At 34.5% G+C, this 24,098-nt stretch overlaps 2 protein-coding genes across 2 annotated transcripts in view; both read left to right on the top strand.

Moving 5' to 3' along the window:
* The first annotated feature begins 226 nt into the window (after positions 1 to 226).
* LOC144433166 (plexin-B-like) lies at positions 227 to 15,060 on the top strand. Its single transcript, XM_078121511.1, has 6 exons — positions 227 to 331; positions 9,284 to 10,387; positions 12,265 to 12,444; positions 13,225 to 13,359; positions 14,054 to 14,154; positions 14,916 to 15,060. Exons 2-6 carry the CDS (start codon positions 9,305 to 9,307, stop codon positions 15,058 to 15,060), a joined length of 1,644 nt encoding a protein of 547 aa, XP_077977637.1. The 5' UTR covers positions 227 to 331; positions 9,284 to 9,304.
* Positions 15,061 to 16,065: 1,005 nt separating this feature from the next.
* LOC144439725 (plexin-B-like) overlaps positions 16,066 to 24,098 on the top strand; it is a 47,537-nt gene continuing 39,504 nt past the window's right edge. Inside the window, exons 1-4 of the mRNA XM_078128962.1 lie at positions 16,066 to 16,200; positions 18,272 to 18,368; positions 18,806 to 18,926; positions 23,935 to 24,072. Of these exons, the coding sequence (XP_077985088.1) occupies positions 16,128 to 16,200; positions 18,272 to 18,368; positions 18,806 to 18,926; positions 23,935 to 24,072 (429 nt within the window). The 5' untranslated portion in view covers positions 16,066 to 16,127. The remainder of the gene's footprint in view (positions 16,201 to 18,271; positions 18,369 to 18,805; positions 18,927 to 23,934; positions 24,073 to 24,098) is intronic.

Raw genomic sequence — 24,098 nt, 5'->3', positions numbered from 1 at the left:
GTTATTAAATATTAGATCGACTAATTTGGTTATACGGTCTGGATCTGTGGATTGTCGGATTGCACGAAACATTTGCAAGTACACCGTGACTTGATACATACAATCTGAAGTAGTGAACTTGGTGCGATTTCATTAAAGTACAATGTAGTACTTGTTTCACGGCGCAATGGATTATGGGTAATCAACTTATTCATATGCAAATTGGCATCCTTATTATTTCCGCGTATAAACAAGGAAACTGCAAAGTTCGTAGGACCGTCAATCTCCAGAGTCCATGTTCTTAAATTTACAACTCATTTTTCAGTGAACACTTTAGAGAAATTGTGATTGGGTGAGTAGACTTTCTTGTAATGAATAGACCCGGTCGAAAATGGTCAATGTATATGACTAGCAACTCTAGCGTCAATTTATATATGAACCATGGATCATGTATATAGGGGGAGATGATGGTAGACATGCTTGCGAAGTTGAGTTGTCGCCGTGTCGAGGTAGTTTATAATTTATAGCAGGCTGTTTGTCATGTTTGCTTTCGGACTTACTGTCAGTGGGTACCTGTACAAGTACAGTGCAAGGTTGCTGCAATAACTGTGGCTTTATTATTTTATTTTGAAGGTTTTTTTTGAGCTTTTTATCATTCCGGCGGGAATCCTGGAACTGAAAAGCTAAAAAAGAAAAACCAAAAAGCCCTCATGTGTTACAGTGTAACGCATTTGTACCCACAGGGTTCAGTGAGCAAGTATCAAGCGATCGATGTATCGATTTATTTATTATTTGATTGAATGATTGGTCAATTGACTCATTGATTTTTGTGGTGATATAAAACTTTTTTCTTCTTTCCCTGTTACTTTTCTCTCTTTCAGCTGTATAACAGTATAAATAATTCTCACTTCATTGACTACATCTTGTCCATTCTTGTCCTCTTATCTAAATTAAGACACCCCTAATCTCATAATTAGCAGGGATAAGTTACCATGAAAATTGCTTGCTTTATCTCTTATCTACTGGGTGATTATCACAAAGGACAAACACTGGAACATGCACTGTGATAATCTCCCAGAAGATAAGAGATAAAGGGAAATGTGTTAATGTAACAATCTGTTCACTATTATGAGATTATGTGTGTTTTAATTTACATAAGAGGAGAAGGATGGATAAGATGTCTTTATTTAGTCAATAAAGAGTGAATTACAAAGAGAAAACTAAACAAAAATTAATGAGTCAGTTGATCAATATATCACACACACAATAAGTTTTACTTCACCACAAAAATTAATCATTCAGTCGATCAATCATTCAACCAAATAATAAATCAATAAATAAATCAATTGAGATCCATCAATCAATTACATGCTCCCTACAACCTGTGTTGTACTGTACATAGGGTGGTGTGAATATTTATGAGTCACCAGTATTTTCATCATACGAATCAACATTACATGTAATGGGTGCACACAACGAAACATTCATATCTGGTTCAACAAACGCCAAGCTAACCACTTGGTTGATTTTATTACATGACCAATCTCCATCTCCATCCTTCCCCATTTTTAGATTTTATTACATGACCAATCTCCATCTCCATCCTTCCCCTTTTTTAGATAGGCCCAAAATCTCAACATGAAATACATTTCAAAGTTTACACAAAATCGCTATTGTTAGAGTATGACGTATTCTTAAGTCTTATGAAAGACATCATCTGAGATTCAATATCCAATCACCTTGTCTTGATTAGTAATAAAAGTTAATATCTCAAAGACCACAAAATAGTTGTGTAATATTATAATTATACTTCTACAAAATGATGAAGTCATATAATGAAGTTCTAAAATTAACACATCATGTCATATTAAAACTTGTTGACAGTTCAATCGTACCAGGTACGGTCTTTGATAAATTGACAAAAAATTGGGCCACTTTTCTTTTATGCTTCCAACTTGAAGGTATACAATAAACATACGTCATGCACATCATACTATGTGTACAGTGTCCAGTAACATCTCAGAATAAATTTATGCAAACACACTGTGTAGTTTCTTTTGTGCCCTGCCATTATGCCAAATGAATTGATCCCCATGGAGAAAGTGCTACTAATCTCAGACCTAGTGGTCTCTAGTGGTCTGAGTACTAGCGCTAATATACAATATAGATAAATCATTTGATTTACAATGTAATATAACTATGCTAAGGAAACAATATATCATTTCTAAAAAAATTAGCACTGACTTAGATCGAGAAGTCCAAACAAAACTTTGGTAAGCCTTGACATTTGTTTTATTATTACAGAATGAGCAGAATTTAAAGCAGGGGAGGGCCTAAAGAAAAAATATTATTGTCTAAAAATATTTCGCACTCACACGTGCATACCCCATCCGTCTGTGATTTCAAAAATATTCAACCCCCCCATGAACCCAAGAATTTTTGCAGATCCCCAAAGGCTAGAGATTATATATGCAAAACAGCAAATGACAAATGTAATATATGGTACACATTGTGACTAAGTAAGACCACTACCTTAGTGGTCTGAGATTGTGGGAAGTATGGACAAATAATAAACTAGTACATTGGAGAAATAGGAGATACCATCTACACCCAGCATGCAGAACAATTTATCACTGATAAGGAATAAAAACAAACCATTTATCACTGATAAGGAACAAAAACAAAACAGATCCAATAAAAAACCACTTCAACTCATGCCAACCACTCCCTTGATGACTTCAAAGTAGTAGGACTTGAAAAGATATGGAAGAACAAATCATACAGACTAACATGTGAATGCTTCTGGATAAAAAAAAAACTCGACACATATGGTCTGAAAATGGAATAAACCACAAACAAAAGCAACTGTTCTGATTACAATGTTGGGTAACGTGACATATATATATACAGTACCCCACCCCCATCTAATCTCACTTTCTGGAGAAGTATGCATGACACACTAAACATTGGGACTGTAAATTGGAGATACTTGGCTAGCAAGACTTTCCATTGCAATATTGATGTGGGAGAGAAACAGCATCATCATGATTACTAGTGGTTAGGCTGTGGGCGATATGTCCCCCTCCCACGGTGAGCACTTTTGAAAATCAAGACATGTAGGAGTCCATTTAGAAACATGACAAATATTCAAACCATACACATTATTGAAAGCCATAGAATACTTGAATATTGTCTTCAATACTCTTGCGGAGTCTTCCTCATGATGATTCAATATAGGTTTGATAAGTTATTGCAGCAAAGCTGCAAGACAGTTTTTTGCAACTTTACTCAGTAAACTATTGCTCCTGGGGTTTAAAGGCATGTGGTTTAAATCATGAGCAAAATATTACATGACCCCCACCCCCTTTCAGAACTTCAGAATTTTCACCCCCCCCCCCCTCCACTTTGCACCTAATTTTTTCCGTGCCCCTGACCCCACCTATTTTTTTTTCTCAGCTGTTGAACTGGCAACATAGCCCACCACATTAGGTAGGTAGGTCGACTTTTTTTTTTACAATATTGGGCAAGGATGTAAACATAGGGAAGCCATATTTTATGATGAGTTTACATTTCAAGTTTAGTTTAGTTTACATGAGTACTTAAATTATTCAGTCAATTTGCTTTTTATCAATTTGCATTTTTGCAATTTGTCTCTATGGCAATTGATTTCCAGCATCAGTTCTACAGTTAGGAAATGTACACATTTTACAGTTAAAACAAATTTTGTAGTACCTCTTCCCCACTCCTCAAAAAAACGTTAACCCGCCAAATGAAACTCCAGAATTAATTTAGCCACCCATTCTGTCACCTGCACTACAGTGGAGATATAAAATCATATGGTACAATGGTGCATTAAAAAAACAGTGATAACCAACTATAATTAATTACAGTCCAAAGGAGATTACTTTACAAAGGATGTGGATTTCACAGGCATAAGGAGATGGCTCATAATGAGCTGTAACCTAATACAGGGACTCCCAACCACCTTTCATCTTGAAGATTATCAGTGATTGCTACTGATTGGGAGGAGACACCTCCAAAGATGAAAACTGTTTTGAAAATAATAACATATAGGCGGCCATTTAGAGGCATAAAATATCAAACCACAGACATATCATTTTAAGTATTACAATACTTGAATATGGTATCAAAATACCAGAATTGAGAGACATTCATGCAAGTATGCATTACATATTATCTCACTATATTTTGTAGTGGCAAAACTGAAAGATATTTTGCAGATGTGCACTTGGTAAATGACTTCTCCTTTAGTATGGTTAAAAAAAAAATCATAAATAAAGAGCAAAACATTTCAAATTCCTATTTCAAACTATCAGAATTTTGATGGCCCAATGACTTCTCAGCCCTCTTCCCATTGTCATAAATTTTGTTTGTTCCTTTAGTGCACATTGGATATGCAACAGCTCAGTTTATTATCTCAATTCACTCTTGTATGCATGCTTAGAGCCAAGTAAACAACTGTATATTGATTAAATAATTTGGAATTGACTCAAATGTACTGTACATGTATTGCATATTATTATATGTATTATTCAGAAGCGATAAAGCAATGCCCTTTAACTAATTTTGAAATGAAGTGTGCACAGTAGTCCAGCAGTCATTTTATGGACATGTGAAGCCCACATGAGGATATTTTGCCCATCACCAAAAAAAAAAAAATTGAAATGGCAAAAATATTGTTAGGTCGGGCCCATTGAACAGCTTTTTTGTATTTTTTCTGGCCTAAGGAGAACACTTTTTGAAATGCACATATCATTAAAGTTAAAGTAATTATTGTAGTTGAAAAAAGTTACTCTACTCTGTTTTCTGTGATTAAATTGTAGGACAGTGATCAATAGCTAGTAACAGCTAGAAAATTGTTGCTGTCAAGTGTCCTTACAAAATCAAAAGCTTTTTATAGGACTGGATGAATTATTAGTGAGTGGCTGGATTTCAACTCTACAAGTGTTTGCGCAGTGTTTTACTATGTACAATGCATGTTGTACATGATAAACTATTGTGTGTCTCAACAATCCAGGAAATAGTTGTCTTTTTCATGTCTGAACAATTATTAACTTTTTTAAGTGAATCATATCATTTTACAGGAGGCTTATAAATTATGAATAATTGTGTAATCATGGCACAGCAACTCTCAAATGCATATAAGAATTGTTAACTATCTCATAATCAAGTGACATTGTCAAATTTTGGCTTTGGTAGCCACACAACCTATCTTAATAATTCCATGTTATCGTGAATGATAATGTTCATTAATAAAATGCCACATGAAATATAAAACTTCAATTTAAACTGCTCACTCATCATGAATGGAATACACAGTTATTCTAATCTTACCTGTATGCCATACAAACCAAGTTAATAATAATGGGTTTGCATGTACAAAATACAAAAATGTATAGCACAGTTGTTGTATGGTTTAGGGTCTACATCATTTGTTCTGCAGTGCTTGAAATATGAATTTTTTTATAAGTTAAACTAATATGCTGCAGTGATGTGGTTATATTATTCTCCAATAATTTTCCTCACTGATCAGCTTGAAAGCACTCATGAACTAAGGATTTTATCACTACTTGTCTTTTGACTCATAGCAACTAGGCCTTTTTAACATCATTGTATCTTCATTGGCTGAACGACGAGAGATATTGGGGAATGGCAGTGAGTTTTCTAGGTCGAATGTATCTGTACATTTCCAACTGTATCATAAAAAGTCTTGCATACAATCAATATCACATAGATTACATACCAGATTTGCTAGCCATATAGTTACAGGATATTATTTCATATACCTGATGTTATATTTTCCCCCAAAAAAGAAAAATGTAACCTTTGTGCATTGATTGTTTTTTTTTTTGACATTTGATTTCCATAACTTTCACAAAGTTTGGAGCTGATTTGTGGAGTAATTGGGTTTTAATGCTATCCACACAAATCATATGGCATTTACATGTTCTAAACTACCCGGTAGTGTAGTACATTACACCATGCATTTTAAGCTGTGAATGTGTTATCTCAGTAACTTTATGATTTTAAGATATATTAAAATGGTCATTATGCATTAGAATAACTGTAATTTTGTCAGTTTTATGATTGCTCTATTAGCTTAGAAATAAAAGTCAACCTCCCCTGACACTATTTTCATAAATTCGTTATAGTCTAAGCCAATATATTGGTGGCAAAGGGGTTAGAAACAAACTGTGTTGTAAAACATACAATAATCATCTCCAATTGGGAAAATTCTTGTTTCAATTTTCTTTGGACAAACAATATTTTTGAACGCTGCCCCAAATGATGTACGGTCTATCCCAGGCCCAATCTTCTCTTCCCCATGTGATCTAAATTCACATCAGCAGTTCCATGCACATATACATTTTTTATCAAGTCATTTCCCCCTATACCTAGAATATCCTACATGTACATCACTATGTTTTGCCATTTCAAAGCACTAATTAATAATAATAGCTAACATTCACTGCAAGTGGTGAAAATGTTTTGAGATTGGCAAATTCAATAGCTAAATGTTTTTAGTTGCTCGCAGGACATGTACATGGATTACATAAATTATCTACATGCTACGTCATGTTTGTCAGTGATGTGACTTCAACCTCTGACTTATTGATTGTAGACAAAGAACATTCCAGTACTTTATGACAATTATAGTACATTTTGTATTCGCTGAAGTCAATCAGTTCAATATTTTGAGATAATTGAAAACAATTTACATTTAACATTTATTTATTTTCTATAGCGCCATTATAACAATGTTATAAAACAAGCCTGATCAAGGGTGTGATAGGGTTGTTATTTTTGAAGGCTGTATACGTTTCATTTAAAGCTTGGACAAGATAATACACATGAATATGAAAATATTAATCCACACTTGCTTACTTTTAGGTGGTAAGATGAGTATTATCACTAGTGTAATTTACAAAGTTCACACTCACATTGGTGAAATCAAACATTTGCTATTTACCATATTTTTCAAAAGAGTCTACATAGAGTGTGTGTGTGTCAGTAAACTCGCAACTTCATGTATAAACCAGAAATTTGATTTTGACAAAAAATAAAAATTGTTACTTTTTCAATTTGAGCATTCTTTTCACTTTCCTTTACTGACACACACTATATGTAGTTGTTTTACTGACACACACTATATGTAGTTGTTTTACTCTTGTATGAAGGGATTAATACGCATTGCAAGCTTTCAATTTTGGACACTACATGTTATCAACACGATAAATTACCACCTCCCATCAGATCCAGTTTGTATTATACATGTATACCGGTAGTAGGTATGAGCACCTCACATTCTCTAACATACAGTGATGCTTTTTGAAGCTGTGAATATGAATAACCTAAAATTGCCTTAATTAATAGAGCCAAAACACCTCCAGATCTGCTAGGGGAGACCTGCTGCAGGACTACCACACCCCCAGAGGTCACTCGTACAGTCAACCAACAATTAATCCCCATATGCACCAATCTTTTACTGTCATAATACTTAATAATATTCAACTTTTCAACATTTTAACCCTATATATAAGATTAATTGCTAATTTTAGATATCTTTAAAGATGTGAACTTATTGCCAGGATAGTCTAAAACTTGCTTTAAAAGACTCTTAAAGTAAAGAAACTCTCAAACTCTCCTCGTGCCAATGATATATCTATCAGTTGTGTGAACCTTTATAATAATATCATTTAACTTTTTAAGAACACACATTTCAACCAAATGTGTAAAGAATAGTTTATTTTTTGATACTTGATAGTGCTGTCTTGTAAAGTTTGGAAGTTATTGCCTGAAAGGCTCTGAATAGCCTAGAAGTTGGCTTTTAAGAGTAAAAACCTGGACCAGAGCTTGCAAGACCCCATATGACCCCCTCCCCACAAGAGGTGGACATATCATAGTCTAAAGCTGAACCTTTTCATCCCTATGTAGTTGCAGCAGCTTTTTACGTGTTGGTGCTTGTAAAGCAGGTGGTGTTGTACTTAGCTTGAAAATTATTGTCTGAAAGGGTCTGAATAGCCTGCAAATTGGCTTTAACTTCTCCAGAGCTTGTAGCGGAAGACCCCCTAGGGACCCTCCCATGAGGAATGTATTTATTTCCATCTCAAGCTTTCCCCCAACCTTTTACTGTCAAGGTGCTATCAAACTTTTTTTTTTTAAATATATTTACCCTGCGTAATTGCTGGTTTAGTATGATGCTATCTTTTAAGTTTTAAAGTTTTTAGTCACGAGAATAAATTCAGTCAGTCAGTGACGCTTTGGTGGCCTGATTGAAAAATCCACTGACAACCCCCACCCCACCCTGGCTACAGAAAGTGACTAGTCCCTTAACTACTTGTCAATACCACAGACTACTCATCTGTGGCTGTACAGGGCACATTGAATTGTTGATTTTGAATATCTTATGTTTCTGTTGTGTTGACTCAGAGGTTTTTCAAGTAACATATAGGAATCTTGATGGGGAACTTATTAGTATTTCTGAAAAACCAACTTAGATTTTACCTATATGTACTTACACTACTCTTAAAAACACTCAAAAACATCATTTTAAAGGAGCCCTTTTAATTCTAGTTTGATGTGCATAGTGGATTATAATGCTGGTGATACAATTGTTTTTGATTTATGTTGTACATGAACATTTAAAGTACAATAGAGAGTAAAGTTGAACAATAAACCAGGAAATAACCTTTACTGTATTTCTTCTGGACGTGATGTACATTTATATGTAAGTCATTGACACCATCCATTGTGACATGATAATCCGAGCAGAGATGTTCAAAGAAAGGTCTTAATATTATTGTTTTCAGTTAAGAACGGCAAAAATACTGTGCTTACTGACCAGATATTTGGTGGAGATGTTGCTAGGGACATTGTACATGAGGAATCTTTCTTGACATAAAGAATCCTAACAGAAGTATGCAAATTAGTTCTATGTGATTTGAGAAGAAAAAAGTTGTTCCAAAATTAATGTCCATAGGTCTAAAACATAGTTAGGATATTTCTTTTTGTTTCTAGGGATGTGTAGATGTAGAACTGTTTGTGACAGACATGATTTTAATAGCCACATTTTTTTTACATAATTATGCAATTTCATGGATAAAATGTGATATATTACTCTATCAAAATTGTAATTACAAAACTACTAAGGGTTTACTGGTCTGAAATCCATGAGTACGCCACACTTGCACTCACACCGGGGTTTGTCATAATATTTCTGATATTAAAAAATTAATGTAAATTTGGTGTTATTAGTATATTTCCATATTTTCTTTCTGCACAGTGGTAATTGTACACATCAATTATGTCAAGAAACACATGGAGATTTATTTCCATTATTACCTGCCTGACAGCGTGTTGTCATGCCAAAATCTATGAAGTAGCTCGATTTGATGACATCAACTCCATTGGTTTCAACCACCTGACAGTAAATCACTCTGGTGATGTGTACATTGGAGGTGTAAATAATATCTATAAACTGACTAGTGATTTGAAGTTAGAACACAATGTATCTACAGGACCAGTAGAGGATCCAGATGAAGGATGGATTGACAATTACAACAAGATATTATCTATTAAAAGTGATGATAACAACATAGTGACTTGTGGTAGTTACAAAGGTTACTGTCAACTGCGGAATCTTGAAGACTTGTCCATATATGTGAATAATAATGGTGTATATGTAGCATCACCTAGAACTGAAGACAGTACTGTAGGGTTTATTGCATCTGGTTATGGTGATGAGCTAATGTTGTATGTGGGAGTAACAAGGACTCCAGAAACATACGGTGACCCAGCTGTAAGTTTAAGACAAATAACAGCGTCCAATCCATTTATTATAGCCACTGTTGGAACAAACCAAGCATTGATAACAAGAGTAAGTACTACATATAATACATTTATCACTCATTATGTGTCAGGATTCAGTTATCATGGTTACAGCTACTTTCTAGTGATACAAAGAGAAGATCCAGATAACGTGAACTCAGACTACATATCAAGAATAACCAGAGTGTGTCAACAGGAGAATGCTAATTTAAATACATTTGAATCATACACTGAAGTAACACTAGAGTGCCATGGCAGTGATGACAGCCTATACAATCTGATACAAGCAGCTCATGTTATCAGACCTGCAACTGATATAACCTCAGAACTAGGATTGTCTGATGGAGAAGAAGTACTGTTTGCAGTATTTGCTAAACATGAGACAGTCACCAACAATAAACCAGTACCAAGTCATCAGTCAGCAGTGTGTATGTACAGAATGAATGACATAGAACAAGGATTCAGTGATGCTATTCTAGAATGTATCAGAGGAAATGATCCCTCCTATGAATTGAAAATAATGACAGGAGCTACTTGTAACCCAGTAACAACAATAACTGTAAGTTATTCATTTATTAATGTAGTGTAGCACCTTTGACAGAAAGATGTACACATCATCATCAAAAATAGAGGCGTTGAACATGTAAAGTTACATGCAATATGATAAATTTGCATTAAAAGGATATATGACTGAAGGACAATACTCTGACTATGTATTAAAACTGATGATGGGGTGGGGGGGGGGGGTGTTACTTGTTTATCATCACCCAATAACAGTAAGTTCTTATGCTTAGTGTGAGCTGATGAGTGTGTCAAATTGGGTTGATTTTGAAAAATCTCAGCTGAATGCCTCCCAAGCATACACTACCAAAAAATCATGACAGATATTTGCCACTAGCGGTTCAAGTGCGACTTTCCCCAACTTGGTGAACCAGCAAGTCAGGTGTCATAAAAATTGTTTGCATCTCTAAAGCTATTTGCAATGTCACTGATAATGGGTCAGTACAACTGATATGACATTGAGCTTAGCTTTGCCTGATGTGTTATAGCTTTGCCTGATATGTTATGTAATAGTGCTTTATCACATTTGTAAATATTGCCAACAATTATTATTCAGTGATAAGAAAGATAAGAAACCCCACTTCCTTAGCCAATGGCTCAATTCTGTAATGTGGAATTCTTAACAAAAACTTGATACAAGAAACAAATTCTTGATGCTTGAAAAAAGTACTTAAAAATGTTAAATACTGCTGAATTTCACAATATTAATATACTTTGCAATTATGCAGAGTCTATAATTACTGGTTTTTGATTGTCATTCCTCATAATAATAATCATATTGTACATATAGCAGAATCTGAAAACTCATGTTTGTGTGTGTGTGTGTGTGTGTGTGTGTGTGTGTGTGTGTGTAATCAAAAACTGCTGGACCGATTAGTTTGATATTTGGTGGTCATGTTACTTCTGGTGTCTAGTTGGGAAATTGTTCAAATGAAAATGATTGCATCAGAGATGTGGGTTTTGTAAATATGCCTAGCAGCAAGACCACACCCATATAGCAACTGCCAAATGATGGTTTGTATTGCAAAGATGAAAACAGGGAAGGGTAGCAAAGTGATTAAAAGATTCAAAAAATGTATGCAAATATGCCAAGCAACAAGACCATGCCCATAACAAAAGTCAAATGATGGTATATTTCATAAAAAATAATAATAGGGATTAATAGGCAAGCAGCTAAACATTTAAAGATGTAAGCAAATATGCCAAGACCATGCTTATAGCAAAAGCCAAATACAGTGAGTATTAATTGCTACAACACAATTGGTTCTATTTTGTGTGTTCTTTTTCCCATAGCAGGATTAATACGTACAATTCTGATTCTGATTGTGCGACAGTGATGAACTGACCTTGAACTTCAGGAAAGACTATCATTATTGAGGCACCAATTCTTGCATTTTGCAAACACTTTTTTTTTTGTACCATACCTTCACTTACACTGTCCAGGTCAATTCAAAATCAAACCATTCCTGCAAATAATCACAGACACTTTGTAGTATTCGTTTATGCTAGGTCACCAGTTTCTTTTAAATCATGCTGTCATTCAGTATTTGAGGGGCTTTTTTGAAGTCAATTTTATCTATTAGACACACAAAAGTGCACAAAGTTCTTTTCAAGGATGAATGAACTATATACCTTATATAATATATAATAGAAAAGAACAGAATAGAATGATCTGTAATTATTTTTTGTGAAATAGTTCAAAGTTCAACAACCTACAGTCACAAGTTCTTTGTGAATTGTATAAGATGAATTTAAAACAAATTGCATTTTTACACCTGCATGACAGCATGTTTAGTTATTATCATGACTTTTACCAAATACAATTGTATTAATAGTTAGTCTGTGTAATATATAGATTGTTTCTTAATTTTACAGGATCCTAGTGAATATGAGTGTTATACCAGTGACCTATACATTTATTCCAATGGTGTAGATCCTGTAGTAAATGAAGCAGTTCTTGAGTACAGTGACATATTAACATCATCTATTGCCATGACAACAGTGGAACAACATACTGTAGGAATTATTGGAACCTCCACTGGACAGATAAAGAAGGTACATGAACAATATTTGGTAAAGTGTTATCCTAAAACTTAAGTAGCACCATGAATTCAACACAATTAATTAGAACAAGGTCATTTACTTATAAACAATGACCTCGAAGTTTGCAGCAATACCATTTCCAGATCTAAATTACATGTGATAACAATTTGATCGCACCATCTTCCAATGACTAATTTTCATCATTTTGAGACACCCCTATAGCTAGAAATACTACCACCAGCCGTATCAAATGTGATATATAAGAATTTTCTGAGTAAGATTTTTGATCAAAACTAGTTTTTTTGTAACTATAATTTGAAGTTCTAGTACTTCTTGGCATATTGTCTTGTATTGAAAGATGCATGAACTACATTTGTATATCTACACATTCTTATTAGAATCAACAACAAAATTTTAGTCTATTGAGTAGTTCGATTAATTTTGAAATTAATTTTTTTTCCCTAAAACCCCAATATCAACAATGCAGTCATCTTGTCATGCATGAACAACTTTTCATCTACACCTCACCAGAAAAATATCCACCAAAATCATACCCACATACTTTTGAAGTTGAGTTGTATTGATTGAACATCACATCTTTAGATGTCATTTGATGGGATCATAATATCATGAAAAAATGTTCATCTAAACACCAGGCCCCACGAAATTTCAGGCCAGAATATTCATTATCACAGCCTAAAATTTGTGAAAATAAAGTTTATGACTGTATTGTATTTTGTTTGATACACAGTTTTGACCAACGTTTGCATGTCATTTACTTCAAACCTGCAGGTACACTTTATATCATCAACTACAGCTAATGTTTATGAGAACATAACACTACTGGATGATTCTTCAGCTGTCCTTCCTGATATGATGTTTTCTCAACCAGTGCAGGATCATGTGTATGTGCTAACTGAACAACAGGTGAAGTAACAGTGCCGACTACTGCACAATGAAATCTTGGATGCACTTGTGCAGCCAAACAGAACCTATTATAATTAATATACCATGTAAATTGAGATTTTCAAAGCCCTCAGTCAGTGTAGAATATGTTTTAATATTAATGTGTTTCCAGTAAAGGGCAGATAAGGCAAATAATTTTTTTCAGTGAAAACATAAGTGTGAAAGAAAAAGTTAGAAGTCCTCATATAACCTGGCATTAATTGAGGGGATCTTTTGTTTGAAAGAGTTATGGTATCAGTCATATTATAGAGATGAAATTTTGATCATACCCATATCTGCCAAAAGTCAGGATTTATTCAATTTTTTATACAGTCAAGGATATGATATTCAAAGCATAGTTACAAAAATCCCAAAGAAATTCCAAAAGAAAAACATGTTAATGAATGAAAGCTCATAAGTATGAACAAAAGATGTAACAAATGAACTAGCAACTATACCTGTTAGACAGGTTAATTCCACAAAAAGGCATATTGCTTAACATGGCTATTTAAAAGTCACTGCTTTATATTAACACCAGCCAATGTATAATCACATGATAAAATAAACAAGTGAAGACAGTACTGAAATTAAATAAGGAACACAGGTATGATATGACCTCACAGATTTATAGACTAGCTTACTGGATCTGTCTGTTATTTGACTGTCTTACTTTTAGGTTCACAAACTGAAGGTACAGAAGTGCAGTCAATATACCACATGTGAAAGTTGCTTTTCATCTTGGGATCCATATTGTGGCTGGTGTACCTTGGAGAGAAGGTAGTCCACAATTCTTGTTTTACTAGGCAAAGACTGTTTTCTAATCATTCAACTAATTCGGTGATATGTAATTGACTTCCCAAAAGGGGAACTATTATAATGATGGGCTTCACCTGTGCGTATGTGCAAGCTAGCGACCATACTTCCTTCTGCATGTGCATGTGTCCTTCCAATCATCTATAATATGTCATTTCTCAGACATGCCAATTCCGATTCAAACCTGGTACAAAAGCGACAGGTATATGTGCATCACTTTGTTTTGTGACACATGCAATTTGACTCAATGATGGCCATATACTTTATGGTCAAAAATATTTATCAATATTTACTGTATAACTCAGAAGCTGTAATACATAGAGACTCCAATCAAGAGTCTACCCTTATTATCAGGTGCAAGCTCACTTTTAAGATCTTGACCTTGACTTTCAGGATCAATTATCAATATCAAGCCAGTTATTGCATATCACAGACATTTTATAGTATGTATTTGTTGCCATTTTCGTTTAAATCATGTGCATAGGTTGTAATTTTAGAAGGAATTAATTCTGCTCATGTCACTTTTTACTAAATTGTGGCCGTATTTTTAGTATACAAGCAATATACATTGTATTACTGCATAACTCGAAAAGTTTAACACACTCAGACACCATCTAGCCCCATATCAGCAAATGCAGGCAATGTTGTAAGTAACTAAGACATAAACCAGTCCTACATCAGTTGTGCTTTATCAACATCTGCACATTTTTTTTTTCATCAAATAGATGTTCCCTGCTTAGTGAGTGCCAAAATGCAACTTCTCAATCAAGATGGCTGGATGTATTCCCAACAGATGCAGAATGTGTTGACATTAACATAGTACCCACAGACAGCATGCCAATTAATACAATGGAAAAGGTATGTGTATAGCTGTTTCAAGTGGTCTGTGCAAGTTAAAAGAATTTCCTGTATGCTACGTACTATGATATTAGATATTTTCTCATTTCATGAGCATACATGCTCAATGTACATGTAACATCACAAAGTACAGAAACTATAATGGTTATGGTTTAATCATGTATACCTTGTAACTGTACATAGTTTATACACATTACATGTTTTTACTGTGGACCTTTTTTTGTTACACTGCACTGTACAATATCTTACCCACAACTCTCTCTGATTGGTATGCTTGGAGGTTCTTATTTTATAACATTTTCAATAATCCATACTTTTCAACATTTTAAGCATAGTAATTAAGTTTAATTAATATGTAGCAAAAGTACAATTAGGGGAATCAAAAATAAAGTTCTAAATTTTGTACAAAAATGAACTAACAACTAAATTAAGCATGTGCTGTGAATAAAACACTTTTCACTGTCAAAGTGTCAATAACTTGGGTAGTCAGTGTGTATGATGAGTTTTAGTATGTAAATTTCTTTTGTCATACCTATTCAAATAAATCTATATCTTTGGCAAAGTCATAACAGGTGCATATATTTTTTCTTAGTTTCGTCGCAAATATTCTTCATGTTTTTCAAGAAAATCTGCTGACAAATTCCTTATACAATAAATCATTGATACCAGAACCGTTAAAAATGGGTATTCAGAAACTCATCAGTGGCAATTCTACGCTTGCCAAATGGAAAAAATGTTTTTACAAAACCCTATACACTGGTGAGATTTGTCTGACTTCAAGGAGATGATGTCCAACACTACAAATCAGAGAGAGTTGTGGGTAAAATGTTGTACAGTGCACTAGTCTATGTTTTATAGGATTGGATGAGGAGGGAGTAGTCCCCCCCCCCCTCCCCCCCCCTTCAAAAGGGGTGTGCATCCCATACTCAAAAACAATTATTCACGTCAAATGTTTTTTTCTTCATGTGTCACCATGAATTACCAACTTACAGATTAATATAACAGTGACAGAACTACCATATGAAACATCAGAGAATACATACCAGTGTGTATATGATGGTCAATACTATTATAATGCTATGAAGACAGAAAATCAACTGACTTGTGATACACCACCAGTCAACCAAAGACCAGCTATTCCAGCAAAACAAGGTATTAGTATTCAATTGTAATTGCTTTCTTTATAGAGTGTCATATCTTAATTTGTTCATTTACATCACTCTGTGCAGTGGTTTAAGTTTGGCCCATGGCATTGCAAAGTATTTCGTGCCAAAGGCTTTCCAGTATGATTGTTCTACTAAAACACATGTGAGAGCACTCAGACTCATGTGATCCACAGTGATCCACTGGCAGATTTTCCACCGACATAATAGCCATCATTATTCACGGGAGATGTATTTTGATGTTATATCCTGTACCCCTAATTTGCCTTAATTTTCATGAAGGTTTGGTCCATGGCCCTCACCAGAATTCTGTTTTGTATTACTTTCAAAGGATGTATATTTTGTTTTCATTTTCTGGTGGAATATTAATTTGAATTCAATTGAAATCAATTACTTTCTAAGTTTGCTTGAAACAACCTTAACACCATGCTTATATGTGCCACAAAAAGTTTGTAGATTACATGTAAACCAGTAATTCGAAGTAAGTCTTTTGTGATCCAATAGGGGTAAGCTTCTGAATTGTACTTTGAAGTAACAAAACATGAGCCACAAGCACTTCGTTGATTAAACATAATAACCAGAACTATGGCTCATTTGTTATCCAGCACTGGATCTAGATCAAATTTTGCTTGGACAATAGCATAAAAACACACTGAACTACATATACATTAATTGGTTAATGCATGCATTCTGTAAGTCAGATTAACTTACATTAAATTTGTCACAGTTTAAAAACATTATTGTGTCAAGGTGAAGCTAGTCTAGACCATTTTTTGAAAAAATCTGACCTTGAATTCAAACTTCAAAATTCAAAATTCAAGATTCACACCAATTTCAGATTTCATATGGATAGAAAACCAGTAAAAACTTTTGAAAATGATAAAGACACTATTCAATCTAGCTACATGCAGAATTTTATCATTGATGACAATGTGTCATATGTATGTATGTATGTATGTATGTATGTATGTATGTGTGTATGTGTAAGTGTGTGTGTGTGTATGTATGTATGTATGTATGTATGTATGTATGTGTGTATGTATGTATGTATGTATGTATGTATGTATGTATGTGTGTATGTGTGTATGTATGTATGTATGTATGTATGTGTGTGTGTATGTATGTATGTATGTATGTATGTATGTATGTGTGTGTGTATGTATGTATGTATGTATGTATGTATGTATGTATGTATGTGTGTCTATAAGGGCCCTCAGTCATAGAGACCTTTGTTCACCTTAAAAGCAGAATAGCCTGAAGGGTCTAGCAACTTAGACTATCAACTTAGCAGCTTAATTTCATGGCATAAGTATCATTTGAATTTCAAGTTCTGTGAAATGAATAAGATATACATAATACATTTACCTGTACTCTTTCAGACTCATAGTATCAGTCGATTGTGTATGTGTAGGATCTATGCAATTATGCGGATGAATACATGTGATTACCTGAGTCATGACCATCGATACTTAAATTTAGATTAAGTTATAATGGAAGGGCTATCAAAGGACACCATTATTATACTATTCACATGAAGCTAATGTTAAGATACTTCAACAAAATGTTGTGATTTAATACCCTGATCATTTATATCATAGCAATACATGTAATAGGTGCTCTTTTGTCAGCAGTTCTGTGGTGTTCAAAATATGACTGAAAACATTGAAAATACCCACTCTTTTACCATATTTTTGCAAGGGTACATGTAACCCTTATAATTATGCTGTTATTTTTCTTTGTTTAGCAGGAAAATACTCAAAACCCAACTTGGGTTTGTCACTACTCAACTTTGACTTGCAGCAACAAGGCCAATTTGGTCACTCATATTTTCCTTGACTTAAACAAAGAAAATGCTGGGGAATAGTGTCAAAACATGACTTCTTCTATATATTTGGACAGTGATGTTAGTGAATGGATACATGTAGATGCTAGTTGATAAAATTTTGTCATTTGTAAGTAAATTTAAATGATTACCCAGGTCAGTGGCCTGTACATTTTTAAATGAGCCTTCAACCTGTAATGCTGTTCTGTTTATTGAGTTCCCTCAATTTTCATTTCAGATCATGTGACAGTTCAACTTGCCATCAGAAGTACAGAGACAAATATCAACTTTGTTGACACAAATTTCCATTTCTATAAGTGCTCAGCACTCAAAACGTAAGTAAATCACATGTCCTTAGTGTGTACAATATCCAACTCAAGTGTGAGCAGTATATATTTCTCTTTGACTGGTTAAGGATTTTTTGCAACCTTCAAAATAACGTTATGCCTTGTGTCTAACATAAAACTTAAGTATCAAAAGTATTAGAATAATTTCTATAACGTACGTCTTCATAAAAAGAGACTCAGTGTAATCACTTTTTGTATATCTATAGTTTATACTCTTAAATGTTAGGGACATTGTTTTACTAAGTGATTGCCTAATAAGTGATAAAGGTTATGGTAGTGATTAACCCAGACCCACAAATCTAAAACTTAAAGTGTGCATATTACCTTGTCTGGCTGTATACCCTCCATATTATGATCAATACATGAGCTTGACTAGTATTTTTTTAGTTGACCTTGCTTAATACTGCCTGATTTCTCTATCCCAGGTGTACATACTGTGTGACTAGTAGTTGGGCATGTGATTGGTGTGTCTATGGCAACCGGTGTACCCATGACAGCACCACATGTTCAAAAGATACTACTGTGTCAGTTGTTGCTGGGGAAAATGTAAGTATATTTGAATCATAGTAAATTAATACATTTAAATATTTAAAGTATATCCTTTATTTCTCACCTTTAAAAAACAAACAGAAAGGCAAATAGCTAGTGGCTCATGGACTTTACCTGTTGTCACAGTTTCCTTAATCAAGATCAATACCTGCTGTAGATATACTCAATTTGTGAATGCAAGTTTTATTATTTAATTGATAAAGATATCCCTCACAAAAATGAGTCTATAGAAGTCTATAGAATTTCTATAGTATTCTATAAAATTGAACAAATTTATATAGAATTGTATAGAAATTGATTGGAATTTTTTTTATATGGAAGTTTAGAGAAAATAGAAATTTATGAATTTTCTATAGAATATAAACATGGAAAACAAATTCCTGTAGAAATCTATGGAATTTCTTTTCTGTGGAAGTCTATAGAACATTTTCTATAGAAATTTATGGATTTTCTATAGACTTCCGTAAACAAAATTCCTTTTAATAAACTTCTGTAGAAATTTGTGGATTTTCTATAGACTTCCATAGAAAAAAAATTCCTTTAGACTTCTATAGAAATTTCTACAGACATTCTGTAGACAACTATGGATTTTCTATAGATATCATCTATAGACTCATTTTTGGAAGGGATACCTGATGTAAATAAACCCAGTTTGTGAATATTTGCTAGTTTCATTGAATAAGATATGCCCCTGCTGTAGATATGCTCATTTTGTGAATAATTACAAGTCTCAGTGATTAAGATATACCTGCTCTAGCTATGCCCAATGTGTGAATAATTACATTTCATTGATCAAAATATTCCCGATATATGAGTAATTATACATTTCATTTAACATAAATATATGTGATGGAGATCATATGCACTGTGTGAATAGTTTTTTTTTTTTTTTTTAGCTCCGCTGTCAGCGAAAGCTGAAAGCGTAGCTTTAGGTATAGGTGGGTATTGAGGTATAGAGAGTAGAGTGAATCATAGGTGTCCGTCAAACTTTTATATTTTCACTATTTTCTCTGAAAGTAACAGCCAGAATACTTCGATATTTGGTGTGCATGTTCCCTGGGGGGAGGCTATTCAGATTTGTTCATGCCAAGTTGATCTGTGCCATTTTCAATTTTTTATGATTTTTTTTCCAAAAATGACTTTTTCATCAACTCCTCATAAACTTTAAGTCAGATTGCTTTGATATCTGGTGTGTTGATGAACAGGGGGTAGCTTACTTAGATTTGCTAATTTCAAGTCAGCACGTCTTCTCTTCTATTTTTTATGATTTTTTTTTTGAAATTTGAAAAAAAAATGAATATGTTAATGAGCATAATGACCGACGCCATATTGGAAATCAGTCCGCGAGACTTTAGGTAAAGTGCAACTTTTCAAAAGACACTATTGACGTCAAACAAGCAATGTAATATGTGCTATATTCTTAATTCTACGCATTGTGCGCCCAAACGACAAATATTTGTTCGAAAAAGGTTTGTAAACTTCAAATCCAATTCACACACCACCCCTCCTCCTACAGAATGGTTCATTCCAGTATATGATCATTGTGAGAAGTCTTCCATGCCTGAACTGAAGTCAGTCGTCAATAAAAACGATAATACTCTTTCTAAAATTACCACATTTTGAAAGGGAAAGTACTTTGTAGTTCATTTATGGAGTTTTGTTTTTGTACGATCAATATTGGTGGCAAAATTACAGCGTCAAAATTGCCGATGTGGTAATAATGCACGACAATCCCAAGTACCCGGATGCACGAGGGACTAACCCAGAAGCAAGTCGTTGTCAGCCATACGTTACAGTGCAGTGGTAACATCGTCCGAGAAATCACTGCGTTCAGTGTCATTATTCACAGAATTGTTGTTTTCGAGTGAAACCCCGTCTTGAATTGTATAACTCTAACAAATGAAGACATGTCAAGTTATATTTTGAAAGTTGTATCGCTAGTTTGAGACGATTTTCTCACGTACTATCGGGGCTTACTTGGACCTTACTCCAGTTCATCGGGAAGTTTAGCCAGCCCGATAATTCTTTCTGGTTTAGTTTACAACACTTTTGATCGCGCAGATTTTGTTGTTGTGATGAAAAGAAATTAAAAAAAAGATCACTTCAACCATTTCGTTGTGTTTTCTTTATGAAAGGTAATCGAACATGAACGAGTGTTACCACTGTAACCAGGAGGGTCTATGCTGTAACGTATGGCAAGGGTTCGACATACACGCTGGTCCGCTATCCCGCGAGTCTAGTAACTTTCTGTAAGGACCATGTACCAGTAAAGGTTACTAAATAAAATGCCCATTGCAGGTAGTCCGACGGGATAGTGACTTTTCGATAGGTATATCAGGGAGCTCAGAATTCAAACCACCGACTATATGATGAATTCACGGTCATAGTAAAATTCATTTGATTTTTAATTTGCTATTTTGACCAACTCCGGTTGTCTATTCGCGATAAAATTACGATTAGTTTGGAAACGGGGTAGATTTTCTATGATTCCGTGTCATAAAAGCATGTGTTGTGTAGTTTTCGAAAAGCACACCCGGTGGGAAAGTCGCCCAACAGACGATCTCGCGCCATTGCTGTACTACGTGGCACTTTATTCTGGCGGAATGTCTCTTGAAAACGGGAATAGCGAACGATGAGCAAATCAAGTGAGACCTTTCAAATGTAGCTAATATTATAGCCAATAAAATTAGTTGTACGATGATATGTGTATAATAAGTCCTCTACACTGTAACAAGTAAATAGTAAAGTTGAAATCTTTGTCGCATGAATTCGTATTTATGTACGGATGCGTAGTCTTTCTGAACAGTAATTCTTAGATCTGTTAGTATTTAAACTACGTTTCTGAGTTAATTATTCGGTAGGTTATTGACGAGCTCCCTTTGTAAAAACGCTGTACAAATTGGATGTCGGCGTTCGCCCGGCCACGTTCAACGGAACTAGTGAAGCTCAATCATAACAATGGTGGCTGTCAAAATCGAAGACGCAATTTGACCGTGTTGTTATTTCAGTGAGTTTATTCACCAAGAAAACAACGTGTTCTATGTTTTTGTACTTCCTACATGATGTGATGATCGTTTTTTTTTTACCGGTACAACTTACAGCCTACAATGAAACTGCTAACTTACTTAGTAACACGATTCCGTGTTCCGTGTTCCGTGTTCATGTTTTGGTATTCAGTTTGAAAAATTAAAATCCTGAACTTTATTTTGCGAACGGTTTTGTCATTTCTTAGTAATTATAGGGCCGACTGTATCACGTTTAACGTTTATGTCAACCCGGAAGTACATAGACACGAAAATAGACGAAGTGACTTGTACATGTAATTAGTAACAAAATTTTGCTGTAACTGCTGGTAACCTTCAATTTTATTTATTTTTATGTTGTAAATACATTCTAATATGCACTAAGGACAACACTATAAAGACTTGCTCTATGTGAAGGTAATTTTTTGTCTTTTAAAAATGCAATAGTTAGATCAATGTGTACCAGAAATGTTATGTAGTATTTAAGCTAGAAATAAGACAACATCTTATTACTACCCCCCCCCCCCCCCCAATTAAGACAAACTACTCACAGAAAGCAAAAAAAAAAAAAAGAGAAGAAGCTCCAAAACATAAAAAAGAGAATAAAATTACAGTAAGGAGTTGATGATGCACAAACAACTACAACGAAATAGACAGTTCAATTACAACAGTGTTTGAAATAAATATGGGGTTTGGAAAAGTGAATTAGAAGTAGAGAAAAACGAACAGAGATGAAGAGCCTAAGTGAACAAGCGAAAGCACTTAAAGATAGGACCACCAAATTTTTTGCAGGACTACTACGTTATCAATTTTACTAGTCCTGTGGGATAGTGACTTTTACTCCAGTGTCGAACCCTGTTGGCTGAGAATGACTCTCTTTCGGGTACTTGGGGATTGTCGCCGTACGGAAACTAAGATGGCGATTAATACATTTCTTCCCTATATATATATATCTACTACAACTAGTACAAGTTGAATGTTGTTGACTTGGTAAATTAGTTAGAAAATTGAAATTCAAATTGCCTCAAAATTATTTTAGATCCCTAGTTTATTTCATTCATCATTAAAATTTTCCAGGGTTAAAGCTGTAAGACACTGGAATTATTTATAGCCAACCTCAAAATCCTCTTTTTTTCTTTTTTTTCTTGTGTGCATTTCCCAGTCATTTTTTCCCTGAGATTTTGTGCAATTTTTCATAACAGTAGATTTTTGTTATAAAATGGTGACTATGGTATAAAAGTACAATACATTACCAACTTCTGTGTAAAATGTGTTTTATAGTGAGACATATGAAACCACTAACCACTTTATTGCATCGCTAAAACAAAACTGCATAGTAAAGAGCTGAAGAACTGAACCACTTCTACATGTCACCAAAATAAAAAATAAAATAAAAAAAAACAGCGGAGCTATTCTGACCGATAGGTCGCTTGTTTAAAAATATTTTTGTGCTGGGAATTGCTCCCAGCGATTTTCTGTTATGCATACAAATACACACAAACACACACAATTGCTACAGAGATCCTTTTGGGTTGGGACTATGTGACAGGGCTATGTTGCACGCTCTATATCACGTTGCTGTGGAATTGTCAAGGCTTTCCCAGTCAGTCCACATGCTATCCCAGAGTCACCCAGGCCTGGCAAACATAGCACCTGCCGGCTCCGTGTGAGTAATCGTCCCTGACTTGTCGAGTCATTACTCCAGGAATCCCCCAAATTCGCACTCGTCTTGTAAGTGAGACGCGGCTGAGTGATACAGCCTACCCATCGAGTCTGTAGAACACTCACCCTGGGTTTGGATCGGTCACAGAAAAATCCCGTTTCCAGTGGGATTCGAACCTGTGACCTCCCGACTGCTAATCCTGTGCGCTAACCACTACGCTACAGGGAGCCTGTTGTGTGTGAGTAGTTATCCATTATGAATCTGCACCATATTCAAACTAACATATACAACCACATAATGATACTTTTTCACCTTCCAGAACATATTTTCATCCAGCAACAAAAAAGGACAAGAGTTCTGTCCTCAGCTAATGGAACAAGATACTGACATCTTCATTCCAGTTGGTGCACCTAGAGAATTTCTGTTAAATGCAAACTACTCAAATCTTCCAAAACAGGTACCTGGTATCAATGTTGTATTATA

Source organism: Glandiceps talaboti, chromosome 1 (genome assembly GCF_964340395.1).
Source record: "Glandiceps talaboti chromosome 1, keGlaTala1.1, whole genome shotgun sequence".
Classification (NCBI taxonomy): Eukaryota; Metazoa; Hemichordata; class Enteropneusta; family Spengelidae; genus Glandiceps; species Glandiceps talaboti.
Note: the sequence above shows the minus strand (reverse complement) of the source record. Positions and strands in the feature narration are given on the sequence as shown.

Excerpts from the sequence above, each read along its gene's own strand:
- LOC144433166 (XM_078121511.1), top strand. The coding sequence starts at position 9,305 with ATGTCAAGAAACACATGGAGATTTATTTCCATTATTACCTGCCTGACA. Across the intron at positions 12,445-13,224 it reads CCACTGGACAGATAAAGAAG|GTACACTTTATATCATCAAC; the intron begins GTACATGAACAA and ends TCAAACCTGCAG. Across the intron at positions 14,155-14,915 it reads TGGTGTACCTTGGAGAGAAG|ATGTTCCCTGCTTAGTGAGT; the intron begins GTAGTCCACAAT and ends TTCATCAAATAG.